Below are 18,730 nucleotides of genomic sequence, written 5' to 3'. Positions count from 1 at the left end.
GGGCCCTGGGATTATGAATATTAGAACATTGCCCTTTTATGTGAACACGTATTGACCAGTGAACTCTGAATAGTGTTTTCACTAATGACACCCAAGTGCCCATTACGGCCCCTGCCTGTATTGCTTGAGGTTTACTGTCAGCGGCTCTTTGGGAAGGTATAAAACCCCTTTCAGAAATGTTCTGCTATTACATACAGTGGGTATGTATGTTAAAAGGTTGCTAAGCTGCCTGTGAAAGCTCATGAAGGCAATTATCCGTTTAAAAAAAAAAGCTAATTAGGCAATTTCTCTCTGTATTTGAAAGCACCCCAGAGGGTCTCATGGGGTAGATTAAGATTTTGTAATATTTTTCAGCTCCTTACTTGAGCATTGCTGCTTCATTTTATTTTATGTCTTTCATTGTGCAATATCTCGTAACAAAGGTCTGATTCATGCCCTTTGTGTGACAGCAGCCTTTCCCCGCCACTCCTCGAGCCGCTGGGCTTCAGCTTGTTTTAGCAAGGAGTGTCTGAGCCGGTATTTCGCATTCGGTGCCCCCTTGGAGTCTGTCGTTTCGCATATAACGGGACTTGGATAGAGCTGGGTGTGCTGTGTGCAGAGCCGGGTTCTTTCCTGGCTATCAGTCTCGACACAGGCTCATCCCCTGGCTTTCTTCATGGCGGCCGTGCCACTCGAGCAGCTCCGCTTGAACCTGTCGCCTGCATTCCCCGCAAGAAACCTGCCCAGATCCCACGCTTGTCCCTGCCAGCTGAGGAGCAGCCCCCAACATGTGTGGATTGGACACAGCCACTCCCTTCGCCCCGACGGTTGCAGGAACAGCTTGTCTCTGCTGCTCCACTCTCCAGTGCCTTTTAATAGGGCCTCTGGCACAGAGAAGGAGCCATCACCCTGGTGTAACTTTGGTTCATTTTTACGGCTGGTGTGTGAGGAGACAACTGTGAGCTAATTTCACTGATGCCATTCGATAACCTTGTGAAATCTGTCACCATTGCAGAGCGTGGGGAGGGGCGGCGCGCTCTGTAATCACTCGCTCCCCTTGGGCTTGGAGATTGGGGACAATTCACCAGCCCGGGTCAGGGCTGGACTGTGGGCTAGACTCTCTAAGTGCCTGCTGTTCAGAGATGCTGAGCTCCTGTAACGTCTGTTGACTTCAGCAGGCGCTTTTGAGCGCTCAGCACCTCTGAAAATCAGGGCCCAAGCCTTTCCTCAGTTTTCTGAACCATTCAGCCACTGATTTCCTCTTCTCCCCCAGCCCCTCTTGGTTGCTTCCCTAATAGGAGGCTCCTTCTGTAGGTCTTCCACGGAGATGAAACCACTTCAGTACAGTGCTGTTGGGAGCTAGGTTAAAATGCGTAGGTCTGTTCAGGTCTTGAAGCCTTGTCAATGAACAGATTCTTTTTCCAGTGGAGTTGAACATCAACACTTATTTCCTGCTAAGTGTTGACAGTGTGGACGGTGCTTCACAAGGCTCAGAGAGCCCCTTCCCAAGGAACTTTGTTCTGCCGGGCATGCCAGCTGATCAGGGTTCCCTGCAAGCCATGTGCCAGCCAAATCATTTGGATCACGTTGTTGAGGTTGGGCCTGCTGCATTCTAACCTCCCCACCTCTCCCCATTCACCAGAAATCTGAATTTTAAAAAGACGCCAAAATGTGCCAGCTACTTCAGCCTTAATCTCCAAGACCAAACATCTTGTCTTTCAAAGAGAGGGATTGGGTGCTGCAGAAGTGATGTGAGGGTAGAACTTATTTTAGTAGCCACGAAACGACGCCCCTGACCTCAGCACAGGAATTTGTGGGGGTGTGCGCGTCCCAAAGGCTGAGCTTGGACTGATCCCGTCTCAGTCCTCAGATCCGCTACCATCTTCGATCAGTTTCAAAAAGCGGACAATGGAAGCAAGCGTTTAAAATCAAGGTCTTCGCAGCTGTTCGCGCCCTCTCGTGGTTGGAACTGGGGAGACAGCGATTGATGACACTGTCAAGGACTTAAAATAGCCCTGTGTTGGGAATGATACCATAGCCAAAAAATGTATTTTCTTCCTCTATTCGACAGAATCTTCCCAGTGCCCCATCCACTGTCTGCTCTTCCCAGGCCACATCTGGCCCCCTTTTCCTCAATTCCCCCTCCCCTGAGGAGGAGGAGGAGAACGAGGCCAAGCTGTCGTCTCCTCCTTCCGAAGAAGCAGGAGGTATGGATGTAGGCTACAGCTACAGTTGTTAACATGGTGGACAAGAGTGATATGAAAACCACGCGAGGAGACATTTGTAATGTCTTTCTGGGGCCGTTGCTGGAATCCCAACCAGAAGCTATGGGGGAGGGAAGCTTTTAGGTTGCTAATCATGCAATTTTATTGCAGCCTAGAGACATTGTTGGCAAACCACTTAAGAGGAAAAAAAAATCTGTTTCAGGAAGTCTTGGGTGTTGTTCCCCCTCTCCCCCCATATATCTCCAAAGGGAGACAGCTGCTAGAGGGCATTGTTTGCTGGGCTGGTTCTGGAAGGCCCAGCGAGCAGTGAAGAAAACCCTCTTGCTGTCTGATGCTGAGATGATGATGATGTTGTTGTTGTAAGCCAAGAAGCTTTTATAGCCTCTCAGCCCTCGCCTGTAAAGTCCAGCGCCGCTCATAAAACATGCAGAGGCCCAGCATTACTGTAACGTTCTCCAAAGGGACCTGAAAGGCGACTGTACAGTTAGTGATTATTACACTTCCTGAGCAAAACTCTTCTCTGCAAACCACATATAGCTCCTTGTAGGGTTCCATGCAGCACGCAAGGCCATTAATTCACGCCCAGCTGATGAACTTAATTTTGTTCCCTGCTGAGAAAATGACAGCTTAGAGGCAACTTGGCCTTATTACGGAGTGGAGGTTTTATCTTTTTATTGTTTTGCTGTGTGGCTTTTGGAAGTGTGTGTAACATGCTAGCCATCTCGTGATTTACGCCTGTTCCTGGGTACAGCCATGGGGCCGCCGCCAGTGATTTCTTTGTAGGGGGGACCTCACTAGTTTCACCTGCTGCAGTCTCCTGGACAGCCACTGGTTTGTTTGACTAGGAAGCGGAAAGGCCGAGGTAGGAGCCCTGCTTTCTTTTAACTCTTTCATTACTCTGTCAGATGGGAAGCTCTGTGTGTTTGGCTCCCGAACCCTTTTGCTTTGCTTAGGAAACGTTGGGGTTGCTGTAGAATTAACCCGAATTCTAATAATACCCTGGCCCCAAGCAACGCTGGGTCTATGGCAAATCTGTATTGAGCTTCTCTTGAATGAGCCAGACCTCTGTAAACGCGGTAAGAACTGGGATGCATAGTTACCAGGGACCCCCATAACAATTAAACTAAAGCTTTTCTCGGGCAAACCAAGTAACTTGTGGATTGTGAGGCTAGAATTTGGCTGGGAACATCCTTGCTCCGAAAGGCAGAGCACTCTCTTCCCAGGGCTCGGCATCCCTCCACGGGAATCCTGCCATCCTCCCAGAGTTGGTTCAGAAATGCTTGATTTCCTCCCTCCCAGCCCCCCTGATTCTGCCTGGAAGGCAAAGTGGATTCCCCGCCCTCTGATGAAGGGATTGAAGAGAGGGCCACCACGTCTGGTGGGGTCACCTTTGAAAGGATGCTGGTTGGTGATGTGCTGAAAGTGACACAGCCACGTGTTGGGAAAGGGACAGCTCGCTTGAATCGGTTTTCTCTGTTGGGCAAAGAGGGGAGCGCACATCTTCCCCTCGCCCATGCCTCGCAGCCACGCTCCACTGGGAGAAAAACTTGCCTGCCAATCGGCATCTTTCCATTGGCTTCACCGGGCAGTGACTCTGGCCCTACATCTTCCCAGGGAAGGGGAACTAGGGCTCAGTGCATTAGCGAGGCTGCGTGACCTGCAGTGTCCACCATTGCTTCAGGCCCCTTTTCTTCCTGTGATATTTACTTAACCAAAGCAACCTTGAAAACCACCCAGATCTGAAATAGTTTCACAACCTGGCACAGTGCTCTAGGGCAAAGAGTCCAAGTCTGTCAGCTGTTCCAGCCGGGCTTCCCACACGGGCATGGATCGTGTATTGTTCGTCTATTTCACAACTTGCATAAGACCGGCACAGCTGAAACTGTGGCAGTCTCTCTTTCCCATGAATTCATCTGGTAACAAACGGCACCAGTTCCAGGGAGGGGGAGGAGAACATTGAAAAATGTTTACAGAATTAATTCCCCAAAGGAAATTTGCGGGAGGGGTGGAGAAGTGTGTTTTTGTGATAGAGAAAGTAAATATTTCCGAGTTCATTGGACAGAAAATGCTCTGTGTGATTTCATCTCCCAAAAGCTGGAAAACAATCTGATTCCCTCCTCTGTTTTTCCTCTGAAGCCGTGGTTCTCAAACATTTCCATAGTGTGGGCTGCTGCTGAGAGCGGCTTATGGGCGGCACCTACATTCCCATTTCATAGATTGAGGCCAGAGGGGACCATTTGAACATCTGGCCTGACTTCTTGTACAACACAGGCCAGAGAATTCCACCCACCCACCTCGCTATTGATCCCAGTAACTTGGGTTTGATTACAGCAGATCTTTCAAAAGGGCATCCAGCCTTCCAGACAAGGCATGAAGAGGCAGGGAGTTTGCCACTGTCCTTGGAAGTTTGTTCCAATGGTGAATCACCCACACGGTTAAAAATCTGTGCCCTATCTGTGATCCCCTCCCATTCGGTCCCGTTACATCCCTGTGCCAGCTGCAGCAATTGTTCTTGTGAAGAAGTAACGTTAGGAAACTGTTTGATGGGCCTTTCCTGTCCTGAGTGTAGCCTAGCAGCTGGGAAAGAGGATCTCCACAGAGCCCCCGCGAACGCGCCACCGGCTGCTGCTGGTCCGGGAGCGCAGCTTGGGAACCGGAGCGCTCCGAGGGATTAGAAGTAGCTCAGTATCTGGAATTGTGGTGGCACCAATCTCAGAGAAGAGCGCAAGGTCAATGCCGCCATCTGGTGGTGGTTCATGGTAGCACACAGCTTTTGTCCCACGGCGTGACACTAGGTAAATTGCACTGTATGAAATGAGCTGTAGCTCACGAAAGCTTACGCTCAAATAAATTGGCTAGTCTCTCAGGTGCCACAAGTATGCCTTTTCTTTTTGCACTGTACTGTTTTTCTGTATCTTGATAACAAGAGAGTGATGGCTAGTAAAGAAAACTAGGCACTAACAATTGACTGAGGAGCTCAGAATTGCCTCCTAGACTCGTGTCACTCAGCTGGAGAAACAGGATTACAGCTGACAAAAGAATTGCCCTGATTCCTTTTATAGATTGACAGTGCAGCCATGTGTGACCTCATTCAATTAACTGTGCCATGCTTACAGTCCAGGACCCAGTTGTGGAGGGGGCGGAGGACAGCCGCGAGAAACCGAAGCTGCCAAATGAGAAGGTAGAGATGGAACAGCCGCAGATCAAGGTGCCCATGGACGTGCCCAAGAGAGACGAAGCGAAGGCCAAGCAGGAGGAGGAAGTGCAGCTCGACCGGCCTGACCAGGGTATCCCGGAGATGGGGTTGTTGGGGCTGGGAAGAGGGCAAGAGCTTTGGAGCTTGGAGGTGCAACTTGACATATTTGGAAGGGTTGGTTAGCAATATTATTGCAGGTAATTCACGATTCCATCCCCGTCCTGGCCCATTCCCTCCCTGGCCCAGCGTGGCTGCTCCTGTGGCTCGCTGGACATGCTTGCACGTGGCTAGGCAGCAAGGACTGCTCACTGGAAGGGGTGACACATATCAGAGCAGGAGGGTACACACGGGTATGACATGGGTCTGCTGGGTGGAGTTGCCCCAAATCCCACCAGAGGGACCCATTGACCTTCTCCCCTCCCCTTCTCCCCAGGGATCGCTTTACCTGTGGGAGAAGCCCATCGGCATGAGCCACCTGTCCCACATGACGCAGTTGTTGTAGATGAGGGGCAGGACCGTGAAGAATCCGAGGAGAACAAGCGTCCACCTGAAGAAGCCAATGCAAATCGGCTCAAGCCGGCCCTGGAGAAGGCTGCACAGCTGGATCCCAAGAGAGAGGAGCCCAACCTGGAACGAGGAAAGGAAGATGGGGCCCACAACCCACTCCAGAGAGAGTTTGACAGTCCCCTCAAGGACCTGAAGAATGCCCCAGAGGTGCGACGAGATGGCCGGCTGCTGTACAAAGATCTGGAGCCAGGCAAGCAGGTGGTCGAGCCGAGGTCACTGGCTGTCCTCCCTGGGGTCGAGAAGAGAGCTGAGGCAAATCTCCAGCAGCCTGGGAACATTGCGGAAGCTGTGAAGTCTGTAGAGAAGGAAATCGACCCTGGTAAGTCATCTCCTGGGTGGCTCATCTGAGCAAATTCTCCTCTTGTCCCTCAATCCTCCCGCAGCGACTAGGTTAGGGGAGGGCAGCGATTGGTTATTCCTATCTACATTCCAGTGTTCCCTTTTAATTTCACAAGATTAGCATGTGCATATGCACAGCCCCTTCAGCAGCTGTTGGGGGAAACGAGGAATCTGGTGTCTTTGACAGCTACTATCATATCTGTCAAACAATTGTTTGCTAGCCTACTAAATGTCAGGTGTTGTGCTGTTGTTATGTGTCTCACAACTCACTGGGGATGTGGAGTTGGGAGATCTTGACAGGTAACACATTGCTAAGTGCCCATCTAAAAGCTAGCTAGGATGGTTCTTGCATTTTAATCGGCTAAGGTAGTTAGCATTGGCTCTCTGCCAGGAGTCTATAAGATTGTTAAATATTTTTTTATTACTTCCCTTGCAGTTGTCAGGTTGAACATAAAACGCGTTGGCTGGGGGCGGGGGACGCGGGACGGAGCGTGGAGATGTTTTTAGAGAACATCTGCCGCTTCTTCCTTTCCAACCAAAGACATGGGTGGGTGGGTCGGTCGGTCTGTCCGCAGGTGCGAAGGAGCTGCTCCCGCCAGACAGGCTGGATCCAATGCGGGCACAGCAACCAGAGCAGAGAGAGATCCGAAATGCTGAGGACAGGCCGCAGGAGGACACCGACAGCAAGCTGGAGGGTGAGTCTCCCCGTACGCCGGGTGCATGAAGTGGGGTTTAGCCTCCCCCCAGCTGCCGATCCCCCCGGGAGCCCGCCGTGTCGTTAGGCGGCGTGAAAGGGACAGTGAGAATGTACAGCCCAGACGGTTTGGTCGTGGTGGTTGGGATCATGTAACTTGAGGCCTGTGGTTCCTTTTGGCTTTTTGCTACCCGCCATTATGTGCAGGCACCCTCTGCCCTGGCACCGGAACCCTGATCCCGGCCGGGTGCCGAGGGGAGGCGCTGGAGAGCCTATGGGGCTGGGCCCGGCTCCCCGCTTCGGGGTTATGACCTGGCCCAGCCCTGTAACCCTCCGGAACTCCACTATGTACCACTGACGGGTGGGGACCCATTGCTTGGGAAAACGCAGCTATCAGGTCTAGTGGTTAGCGTCTGTCTCGAAGGGCTAAATATTCCAGGAGAGGATGGCATGTTTCAAAGCAAAACTTCTGCCAGCCCAGCTGGTGCTGTGACCCATGCTGGACTGTAGGCCCGGCTTTTCTGTCCTGGTTCTCTCTCCCCTTCCCCTTCTCTCCCCCCCCCCCACTCAATCTTAGAGTACAGAGCGAGGCCCCAGGGTGAACAAGAGCGAAGCCAGAATAAAACCACAGTGGGAAATGGCTGTGTGAACTCCACTGTGTGGAGCTACACATCCTTCACCTGATCTGCCTGTTCCCACCTGCGTGGCTGCATGCTAGCTCATGATACACGGTAGGTCAGCGAGGTTTAACTTCTCCAAGAGGAGAGTCCTGGCCTCCAGAATACCTGGCCGACGCTTCCCACCGCTGCCAGGGTTTGGAGCCTATGGCCTCTCAGCCGGCACAGCGGTGTACTGTTGTGTAGTCAGGGTCGTGCGCGCTGCCTCCAAAGGCACATCCTCCTGTGACAGACCAACCGACACACACCAGTCTGCTCGAGCTAGCAGGGGTCAGGTGGGTTTGTACTCGGGTGACTAGCTAGAGCCACCACCCCGGCCGCTGTGGCCACACTGCTATTCTTAGTGGGCTAGCACATGTCTGGCTCCCCGCACAGGGGAGCACACTGCCAGCTGCAGTGTAGATAGACCCCGGAACGTTCCTAGCTTCTGCCAATCTGGGATGGCAAAATCCAAGACTCAGACCCAGGGCTCGTGTCTGGTGGCTGGTCACCGCTGCGAGCGTCCAGTTGCTCACATTCTCGCCATGGTGGACTTGAGAGAGACTGACCGAGCCCCGGGAGCTCCTGTGAAACCTGTGCCCAGCAGATTACACCTGCGTTACTGGAAAAGACCAGATTCCCTGACGGCCAGAGAGCAGGTTAGCTGCAGGCCCTGTGAATTGCTGGATGACACTAGGCTACATCCAGGGATCTCTGTCGCGGGAACAGATCCTGCATACCAGGTGACACTGAACATGCCATATCCTGAGAGGCGGCATATATGCAGTGCGGGTGCGGGATACGAGTTTAGGTGGCTGTTTCTACAAGACTCTGCAGAATCTAGCATTCATCTGGTCCTCATCTGTCAGTTTCATGAAGGTGCCTTCCCCATGAAGGTGCCTCTAAAGGTTATTTGATGCTTCTGACTTGTTCATTTGCTTTAAAAACAAAACAAAACAAAAACCACAGTTTTCCTAATCTGTTTCTCTTCCTTACGCATCTCAATGGGCCTGAAACAGCTGAGATTAAAAAGCTAGTAGCAGGTATGGACCTCAAGGAATGACCATATCGAATTGTAAGGAGGATTTAAAATCCCAGGATTTAAGTGCAAATGAAAGAGTAGCATGCATGGCCTTTGTTCTTGTGAATGCATTGCATGAGCGTGTGTGTTAGCCTTCACCCCAGGCAGAGAGTCAGCACAGGGCCTGAGAGACTTAAGTGACACACAGTCCTTGGGAGCTTTAATGGCACGTAAGAGGCATCCCGTTCCTTTGTACAGAGCTGAATCCCTCACCTAAAGAAACAGGAAAACGTTGGTGCTCACAATCCTCCTGCACGGATGCCCCTTGCTGACCGTAACCTCTCTCTGGGCTCTCCTTCCCCAGCTCCTGAATTGCGGCCCCTCCGGATGCCCAAGTCCTCTCCATTTCTTTGTTAAATTGCTTTTGATATTTTTTATCAGAGGTGTGTTAAGCCCCCCCAGAGCGATTCAGGGTCTGACACATTTTCCTCCACTCTCATTCAGATCAGAGGGAGTGTGACGGGGTAGCAGCCCAGCGGGGTTTTGGGTGTGTGAAAAGCTTGAGAGGAGTTACATAGACTTTTAAAAATCTCCATGAAAACAAGTTTGATTTGGCTTGAAACCTTCTCCTTCAGCATTGCTAACCATGCAGAGCTAGTGGAGTGCAGCCCCCAGAAAGTGAGAGTAGAAAGGACTTCTGTTTGCACTGCTGAGCAAAGTGCTGAAAGTAAACAGACATGGGGGGAAGGAAACTGCACTCCTCCAGTGATTTCACTTCCCCCGCCCATAATGGAGCTTTTGTAAACGGGAATATTCCAAAGTCACTGCTTGTTTTATAGCATTCTGCTGTGCACTGAACATATTCCCCTTTAGTCACCTTGGGGGTTATTAGCAGGACAACTTCCCTTTTTAATTTAAATGGCATTTTACAGGCTGTTAATCATTGCCATGAATTCCTTTGGGCGCAATATTCTGGAAACTCCCAGAGAGCTTTGGAGAAATGCCACTAGGCATGTCGGGGGTGGGGCAAAAGCACAGGACAGGTCTGCACTGTACAGTATATGCAGTGGTGCATGTCCTAAGCAGAAAGATGTTGTAATGTCTCCCTACAGACAGGGTGTCTGCATGTTTTGCCCATTGCATGTAGCTTGCACAGTGCCTGGCTCAAATCAAGTCTGTGTTGCTAGGCCCTGACTTCTGAGCACTAAACGAACTCGTATATTCAAATAGTAACAGTGTGTTCTCCATGCCTTCCCCCAGTGTGTGTGTTTGTGCAGAGCTAGCGAGCAGGGTTTCGTCGTGGTTTAACGTACAGTCTTCTGATACGTTATGCTGCGTCCTCTACTGGCATGTTTGTGAGCACCAGTTTACTGCACCTAGGTCACTTCAGATTTCATTGGATGAAATTTACTCCAGTTCAGACTGGCAATCTATTCCCTCTACCCTCTCCTGCCCTCTCCACAAAGCTGTAAAGTGGCTCACGCAGCCTTTAACACCATGACAGCTAAACCTGAGCACAGCCCCTGGGTCATGCCGTGTGTTAGACTGCGGTGGTGCTGGGTCTTTCAGAGCCTGTGCCTGCTGTCAGACGTCGCTCACCTGATTAGGATAAAAGCAGGGGTCAGGTCTGGGTAAAGAAGAGGGGCATTTCCCCAGCCCATGTCCATTTGAGAGGCTAGAATCGGATGCCGCACATTGGAGGCTTTGCAGATACTCCATGTCCGGGTGTGAATGCTCTGGTAGGCTCCCTGGGCTGGGCTCCCTCTCAGTAGGGTTCAGATGAACTGCTGGACTCCTGGGCATTGGCTCCCGCTCAGCAGAAGGCCCCAGAATGATATGTCTTTGCTCAACGGTAGCTAGGAGTAAATGTTCTAGGCCCACTAAAGTGGATGAATTCTCTCCAGGGTTCCAAGCTAGAACTGCCATATTAAGCCCCTGCAGAGGTAATCGCAGACCCTGAGAGCAGTCAGAACTGCCTATCTATCCATCAGCCCCTTTGGGGATTATAGAAGGGTTTTAAAAAGCAGAAGTCCTCTTGTTTTGATTCTATTTAGCTGTTGATTGTCCCTTATCTCTGTACCACCTTGCTTCAGAGACCTCTCCCCTTCCAGGATAAATACAAGTGCACTGGTCGGTCTTACGCTGAGTCTCCTGGCCTTTTGTGTGAAAAGCAACCTCCAAAACATTGCCCATGGTAGCTTCTGCCACTCTCTGCTCTGGGGGTGCAGGTTAGCTGCAGAGCCCTTAGCTTTCCTTTTGAAGAAGTTGTATGTGGGAGGGGGAGGGGAGCGATCAGACAGCCCTGTCCTGTGGTGGCGGTCACCTTCACCCTACACACACACACGTATTTGCGTCCGGCTGCTGTGAGCTTTCAGCTCTCCTGTCGAGTGGAGGATCTCTGTGCTGCTGCTAAGAGGGCCTCTTCCCATGTCCTTGCTCCCCCGATTGCAGTGGGACTTCTCCGAGGAGTGAGGAAGGGAATTGCAGTCGGGCTACGGTCAAGAAGTATGACAGCAAAACACGGGTCACAGATATGGAAGAGGGTCTCCTGTGGCCCGTGGAGAAGGATAGCTATTGAAATGAATCGTTACTTGGTTAGACTATGTGCAAGCGTTATTTTTGGGGGGAGAAGCATGTACCCACCTATCCCTCTCCTCCCAATAACCACACTAAGTGTGAGGAGCTGTTCTGCCGCTCCCAGCAAGCTTCATTTTCTTCTCTTTTCCCCCCGCCCCCTGGTGTGTTTTGGTTTTTTTTTCACATTAGAAGCTGGGAAGACAAAGGTGCTTGATCATGCCGTCCTGCTGCAAGTGATTAAAGAACAGCAGGTGCAGCAAAAGCAGCTACTAGACCAGCAGGCGAAACTGCTCGCTGTGATTGAAGAGCAGCATAAGGAAATGCACCAGCAGAGGCAGGAGGAGGGAGGTGATGAGAAGCCAAAGCAAGGTAAGGCCGGGGCTAGAGAACACCTGCCACGCTCTGGGGTTGGCACGTTGGCAGGTGCACTGTGGAGAGGGGAGAACTGCTGTTGGGCATGCACTAAAAAAGAGCTTTCATTTATTTTTCTGCAGCAGAAATACCACAGGAGCCTGGTCTGCCTCTTGCAAAGAGCAAAGAGGAAGAGGGCCGAGATGGTAAAGCAGATGTTGCTGCAAAGCACCTCCCTAAGGAGATATTGGAGCCTCCTCAGCCAGGGCCTGGCAATCAGCTTGGTAACTTAGCAGAGCGACACCAAGGGAATGTGGATGATCTGGAAGAGGCTGGGCACAGACCTAGAATGAAGTTTCCAGTTCAAGTCAGTGTAGCTGGGCCTAAAATTCCTGAGGCTCTTCCTAAGGGTGGGAAGGTCCCACAACACAAGGCGAACAAAGTTGTTAAAAACTCTCTAGAGAACTTAGGGGATCCACTTCACAGCGATGATTCACAACATGCTAATGATGTCAGACATGCAGTCCAGGCAGCAGGAAACCATCCAGAGAAGCCCGCAGCCAAGGAACTGGGGGGAGGCCATGAAGCCAAAGCCGTGGGAGATGACCAAGAGAAGAAGAAGAGTGCCCTGGAAGCTGGAGAGGTGTTGGCAGGAGCAGTCGCTGACACCCAGAGAGAGCTGCCAAGGGCGGTCAAAGCTCAGGAGGCAGCAGGGAAGGGTCCAGAACTAGCAAATAAAGAGGAGCCCAAAGATCTGGAACTTCCAGTGGACTCTTCAAATAAACTGCAAGTGGTGGAGAACGTGCAGCATAAACAGGAGCATCCAGGAACGGGAAATGACGACCAGGCCGATGGAGCTGGCAGCAAACAGCAGCAGGTCGATCAGGCTGGCAAAGTGGAGGCTAAGAAAGAAGTTCTCCGGGGAAAGGCAGTGGATGTGGAGCAGGATCCTCAGGGAAGCCACTTGAACAAGCAAAAGGTCCTGGATGAAAAACTTCTCAAAGATCCTGCTGAGAAGAATGCCTTTGAGAACGACGTTGCCTTAAAGCGTGAGAAGGGAGCAGCGCCCCCTGCGGATCAGAAACCAGACCAGGAGAATATCAAACCAAACCGGGACCTGAAACTGCAGGCTGACTTGGACCTCCGGAGAAGGAGACGGGACCTGCCGCCTCGCCTGGAGGAGGAGACTGAGGCGAGGGAAGGAGTCATCATTGGTCTCAACCCCCTTCCAGATGTGAAAGTGAACGACCTCCGCAGCGCCCTGGAGACGCGATTAAACCAGGCAGCGGAAGGCATCCAGCAAGTGGTTCACAGTCGGCAGATCAAACAAATGGCAGAGGAGGAGGTGTGATGAGACCCGGCCTTGCTGTATTGGTGGTGAAGCCGTTGTCACTCCTAACGTGTGCAGTATCCAACGTTCAGCTTAGCAAGCGACCATGTGGACTCCAGTTGCATACGCAACTGCTGACAATCTAACCCAGCAGCACTTCACTTGGACTGGGTACCAACATTCTGACCTCAGACTACTCTCTCCATGGAATTGGGGGCTGCCACGGCCCATTCATTTACTTCAGTGTTAACGTCCTGCCCGTGTTTGTCATTGGGGTGACTGGAGAGTCAGTGACCCGGAAAGAGAAGCTCCGACTGCCCTCTGGCTTTCGAAGGTCCTCCCCATTCCCAAAGGATCTGTTCTGTTTGGTTCATGTTGAATTGCCTCGTCCATCCTGCCCCAATTTCCCCATTCAGTATCGAGGCACATCCCGGGCTGCTCAAACCATCTCCTTGTAAATGTTTCCCAGTAAGTGCATTGAGTTGCTTAGTCCAACTTATCTGGGCCTCGAGAAGGGGAGCTCACCATGGCTCCACTTCTCCTGGAATGTTGCAGTCTGTGTTGAAAATACGTCCGCTAGGACTGGGTTAGCCAATTGTTGGGGTACGTTTTTCTCAATGGGAAGCCATTCCGTCAGCCTTACGTGGTTGGGTTGAAGTTTGTGCTAGGAATATCAGTGTAGTTAATGTAAGATGCTGCCTTAAACAGGCACAACGGCTACTGTTGTGCTGTCTCTTCTACCCAGGGATCATTCAGTTGGCCACATACTAGCAATAATGAAGAGCTTTACCTTCTTCTCTTCCTTGGATGTTACGTTTCAGATTGTGCTTTTAACTACGGGCGTATTCCTGCCCAAAGTGCATTAAGGGGCTTGTGCTGGGAACTGCAGACTCCCTTCTTCCCCTCTCAAAACAGCTTGAGATTTGCGGCAAGTAGCAGCAGATATCAGGGAATGAAACTGAGTGATTTTGAAGGGACAGGTTGTCTCAGAATTGTACCTACCTCTCTTCTCCCTTTGCAGAGTTCATGTAATGTTTGGTATAGTTGTATCCCCCAGAGCAATTCTTCAACATGTGATTAAATCCATTGAGGTCGGTAATCAAGATTCTTGGGTAATGTATACATGAGCAGAGGAAGGAAACGCTTAAGAGAATTGGTTTGTTTCAAGAGTCGGGGATCAGTAGTAAATTTTAAGGTATGGTAAATGAGATTGCCAAATGTAAGAAAAAAATCCCCAAGCTTTCACTAGAATGATTGAATTTCACCCTGCCAGGGGCCTGTAGACCTCAGCAGTGTCAGGTTTTTTTATACTGGAGTCCTTTGGTAACTCCTCCTCATTTAGTTCATATCAGATTAACCTCTTGGGAACGGGAACTATGTAACTGTTGGGATGAGGGCTGGTTACCAAGCGAGAGAAACTCTAGGGGGGTGACTCTTCCTTCAGACTAGAGAACTCTGAGCTCCTAAAAGGGAAGAAGAGTATTGGGACTTGTCTTTAAAGTCAGCCAATTATTTGAAGTGCTTAAATCTCTGTGGCAGCTGTCTGTCTTCAGGAGGGGCGTTTGCAGACAGGATTGCCATAGCTGGAGTTCCTCCATTACTCTGTCTCAATTAACCCATATCTGGTACATGCTGCTCTGGGGCAGGAGGCCCTAAAATGGCCTCCGTGGGATTGCTGGCGTTTGTGAAAGTCAGATGCAGGTCAGACACTCGGCTGCTGGTCCCAAGCTTTCAGTGCAGTAGTCTTCTCTGCTAGTGGCCAAAGCTAGAGTCTGCCCCCTGCTGCAGCTATAAAGGAGCTCTGGGGGTGGGAACCAAATACTCCCCCTGCTTGCACCTAGCTTGTGTACAGGTATCTCCCCTGGCCTGTCAGCTTTGTGTTGTGAACCTGCCTGGCACAGGGAGCACTGTTTCTCTTATACCATGCGAGCAGCAGTTTAGGGTGACCATGTGCTGCTGTTGAGGTGCCTGCCGACCACAAAGGGACCAAAGATCATTCTGACATGCCTCAGCACCTGGATCTGGCCAATATTGATGAATTTTTGTTGTGAATGAGAGATTCCCAGCTGGACAAAAGCAGGGAACTTCATTACCTCTCCATGCTAGGACCAGCTTGTATCTGCAGTGCTCAGGGGAATGGCGGAGGAGTGGCCAAGCCAGGCAAATCAATAAAATAAGTTAAAGCATTCTGATCTGACCTCTTCTTGCTGTAACGAGCAACATTAAGCCGCTCTTGGCCCTCGGGGGACAGTTTCTGCTGTCTGGGATGGGAGTGGTGCAACTGAAGCCCTGCATGTGCTCTGTACTTATCCTTAAGGAAACTGCTCATTCTGGTATCTCCCCTGCCAGGTAAGTATCCCCCTGCCATTGCTGCAGCTAGTGGCTGGAGAAAATAAGCAAGGCTCCTCCTTGCTGTGAGGGAAGGGAGGGTCTCCCTATGTGCCCTGAAATGGGAGATTTCATGAAGTGCCACTTGGATTGTTTAGCTTCAGGGTGACTGCAGTGTGAAGCGGGGTGCAGCTTCCAGCAGGCTCATGCCCCAAGCAGCGACAAGGATCAAACCTGCTCTTAGAGTGCTTTTCATTAGCTAGCACCTCCCTTCCTTCTATCAAGCTGCAACTTGGATTTACTCATCCTAGTACCCCGCATTTCCTCCCTAGCGCTATGCTTAACCCTCTAAACTTAAACAGTGTCCTTATGCTACTTCAAGGGCCACGGCAGCCTGGCAGCCTTGAGGTTAACATGACCCATTGGCCTGAGCTGGGATGAGGAGCGTACACTGCCAACCACTGAAGCGGAGCTGAGCCATGGTCTGTAAACTTGGCCCATTTCTCCCCACCTCTTAGCAGTTTCAGGGCTTAGGTTTTCAAAGCTGCAGTTTGAAAGCCTGTATTCACATGGGAAGTGGAGGTTTAGCAGCAAGGTTCCCAGCTGGAGTGGGGTAGCTCTTTAGCATACCATGGCTTTAGCTGAATTCAAGCATTAGTCATAATATGGGCAGAGATAATGAAATCCTGTGAGCTAAAGCAGAGCCCTCTCTCAAGTGACCTATTCTGTATTTCTGCCCACCCTAGCAGTTCCTATGACTGTGTGGGAAGGGGAGATGGAATCCTAAATTCTCCGGACAGCCACATGACAAAAATCTATAACAATAGGGCCATCTGAGAGTAGGCTAAATGTACTGCAGCAAACAAAGGGAGTGTAGCCACTTGTTAGAACAGAAGCTTAGTTTTAGTGCAGTTTTTGCTACCCTTTCCAGACTGCATAGTTAAATTGTAGAATAAAGAGCAGGTCTTAACACTGACTCAGATTTGAGTTTTATTTAAAAAAAGATTCCAAACATCTGTTTACATGCATTGTTTGAAACAGCTGGGGGAGGAGGTTGCATGAAAGAGAGTTGATTATTCCATTATTAGGCTCCCATTTCCTTCTGATCTAATTCTAGATTATGCAGATTCTTCTGTCCTGGAACTACTTGATTATAGCTGGACAGACACCAGCCAGGAACTGTAAATCTAGATTCCAGTCCCCCCTGCATTGTTACTAATGCCTTCACTTCATTGTCTTCTTTGCCTGTAAAAAGAAGGGAGTTAGATAAGCTAGGAGGAGGAAGATTGGTGTTTTCTGTTTACAGAATGCAGTTTCTGCTCTGTTGTGAGGACTTTGCCAGATAAGACCCCCCCACCCCCGACCATCAGAAACTATCACCATGGAGGGGGAAGCGGCCCCTATCTCCTTCTGTACTTGTCCTATCCCATCGTGTCCGAACGTTTGTTCGTTCCCACAGCTTCCTGGGTCTTGAGGGGCAGCGTCATCTTGTAGCACAGGCTGTAACGTGCTGAGTCAGGGCTGAAAATTAACCGATTTCCTGATCCCCCATCTACAGGACTGTCCTTCCCGCGGACAAGACGCGGCACTGGTCCTGCCTGATGTCTTAGATGTCAGGTGCCCTGGGCAGGAGTCCCAGGGCTGAGAATTACTTCCCCAGGCCCGCGCTTTGTCTACGGCACTGCCCCCAAGACGGTCCGAGCACGATAGCGCTGGACCCGCCAGAAGGGCCCCCCCGGGCCCCCCCTCCCCGTTACCCTGCGGGCATTTAGTCCCGGCAACCTACCGCCTGGGCGCAGCACCGCCTCAGCGCCTCGAACTCCCTGGCACACGCGCCCCTCCGCAGCGCGCCCTGGCCGGGCCCCGTCGCAGCGACGCACCGCCCGTAGGCGGCTGCCTGGAACCAGAGGGAGCCGTAGGAGCCGCCGCCCCCGGCAGGCGGAACCGGCGGGGTCAGAGCCCCGCAGCGCCGGGAGGGGACCAGAGGAGGGGGCCGCCGCTTTCCTCATCCACCCCCCCCCGGCCGGGCCCGGGGCCCGGGCCGCCGCCGCCGCTCCCCCCCCCCCGGGCCCGGGCCGCCGCTCTCCCTCCTCCTCCCCCCCCCGGGCCCGGGCTGCCCTTCCCCCCCTCGCTCTGCCCGGGCCGCTCCCCCCCCCCCCGCCCGGGCCCGGGCCGCTTCCCCCCCCCCCCGCCCGGGCCCGGGCCGCTTCCCCCCCCCCCCCGCCCGGGCCCGGGCCGCTTCCCCCCCCCCCCCCGCCCGGGCCCGGGCCGCTTCCCCCCCCCCCCCCGCCCGGGCCCGGGCCGCTTCCCCCCCCCCCCCCGCCCGGGCCCGGGCCGCTTCCCCCCCCCCCCCCGCCCGGGCCCGGGCCGCTTCCCCCCCCCCCCCCGCCCGGGCCCGGGCCGCTTCCCCCCCCCCCCCCGCCCGGGCCCGGGCCGCTTCCCCCCCCCCCCCCGCCCGGGCCCGGGCCGCTTCCCCCCCCCCCCCCGCCCGGGCCCGGGCCGCTTCCCCCCCCCCCCCCGCCCGGGCCCGGGCCGCTCTCCCCCCCCCCCGCCCGGGCCCGGGCCGCTCTCCCCCCCCCCCGCCCGGGCCCGGGCCGCTCTCCCCCCCCCCCGCCCGGGCCCGGGCCCCTCCCCCCCCCCCCGCCCGGGCCCGGGCCGCTCCCCCCCCCCCCGCCCGGGCCCGGGCCGCTCCCCCCCCCCCCGCCCCGCCCGGGCCGCTCCCCCCCCCCCCCCCCCGCCCGGGCCCGGGCCGCCGCCGCCGCTCTCCTCCCCCCCCGCCCGGGCCCGAGCCCGGGCCCGGGCCGCCGCTCTCCCTCCTCCCCCCCCCCGGGCCCGGGGTGCCCTTCCCCCCTCGCCCTGCCCGGGGACCCCTCCCCTGCTCTCCCCCCGCCCCGCCCCGCCCCGCCCGGCCCGGCCCGTGACCACCGTTCCCTTCCCGGCCCGGCCCGGCCCTGCTCGGGGCTCTGGCCGCTGGGGCTGAGCCGGGCCCGGGGCGAGCAGCGGCCTGCAGGGGCTGGGGAGGCCCCGCCCCACCTGGTCCCGACATCCCGCCAGCAGCTCGGGGAAACGCCGCAGCCGCTCCCGGGCTCGCAGCCAGACCCCCTGGCCGGACATGGCAAGTCCCTACTCGCTGGGCGCCGCCATGATGGGCCGGGCTCCGGTAGGCTCCTTTCGCTGCTCCTCAAGCCTCGTAGCGCTCTCCCATTGGGCACGGCTATCCACGTGCCACTGCTGTCCTCTGAGAGGTGCAGCGTCCTGTCCATCAGACCGCCCTAGGCTCTGGATTGGTTCCAACTAAACACCGCCCCATCTCGCTTTCTCGTAGCCCTCGCCTACCCTGACGAGGCTTTGGATTGGTTACGAATAACGCCCACCTTCCTTGTTCCTTCTGATTGGTCCCTTTTCCGACACGGGGGGCTTCTGATTGGACGAGCTGCCGGTTATTTACTTCCCTTCTCTCGTGCCTG

General features: G+C 53.7%; 1 protein-coding gene and 1 long non-coding RNA gene across 3 annotated transcripts in view; one reads left to right on the top strand and one right to left on the bottom strand.

The window, feature by feature from the left end:
* Window positions 1-15,127, top strand: part of SLC38A10 (solute carrier family 38 member 10) — a 47,315-nt gene extending 32,188 nt beyond the window's left edge. Inside the window, exons 12-16 of one of the 2 annotated variants that reach the window (XM_084648555.1) lie at window positions 5,321-5,491; window positions 5,834-6,286; window positions 6,882-7,001; window positions 11,444-11,623; window positions 11,752-15,127. In XM_084648555.1, coding sequence (XP_084504681.1) covers window positions 5,321-5,491; window positions 5,834-6,286; window positions 6,882-7,001; window positions 11,444-11,623; window positions 11,752-12,956 — 2,129 coding nt within the window. In that variant the 3' untranslated portion in view covers window positions 12,957-15,127. Of the gene's footprint in view, window positions 1-5,320; window positions 5,492-5,833; window positions 6,287-6,881; window positions 7,002-11,443; window positions 11,624-11,748 lie in introns of both variants that reach the window. The other variant, XM_084648554.1, reaches the window with a different exon arrangement.
* A 1,113-nt stretch (window positions 15,128-16,240) lies between these two features.
* Window positions 16,241-18,453, bottom strand: LOC311531310. The gene is made up of 3 exons (XR_014714189.1): window positions 18,297-18,453; window positions 17,050-17,160; window positions 16,241-16,508 (listed from the first exon to the last, which is right to left on the bottom strand). It is a non-coding gene; the product is annotated as an uncharacterized lncRNA (long non-coding RNA).
* Between the last annotated feature and the right edge of the window lie 277 nt (window positions 18,454-18,730).

Source organism: Lepidochelys olivacea, assembly GCF_965140295.1.
Source record: "Lepidochelys olivacea isolate rLepOli2 genome assembly, chromosome: 14".
NCBI lineage: Eukaryota > Metazoa > Chordata > Testudines > Cheloniidae > Lepidochelys > Lepidochelys olivacea.
The sequence above is the reverse complement of the archived record's forward strand: the minus strand, read 5'-3'. Positions and strand labels throughout refer to the sequence as shown.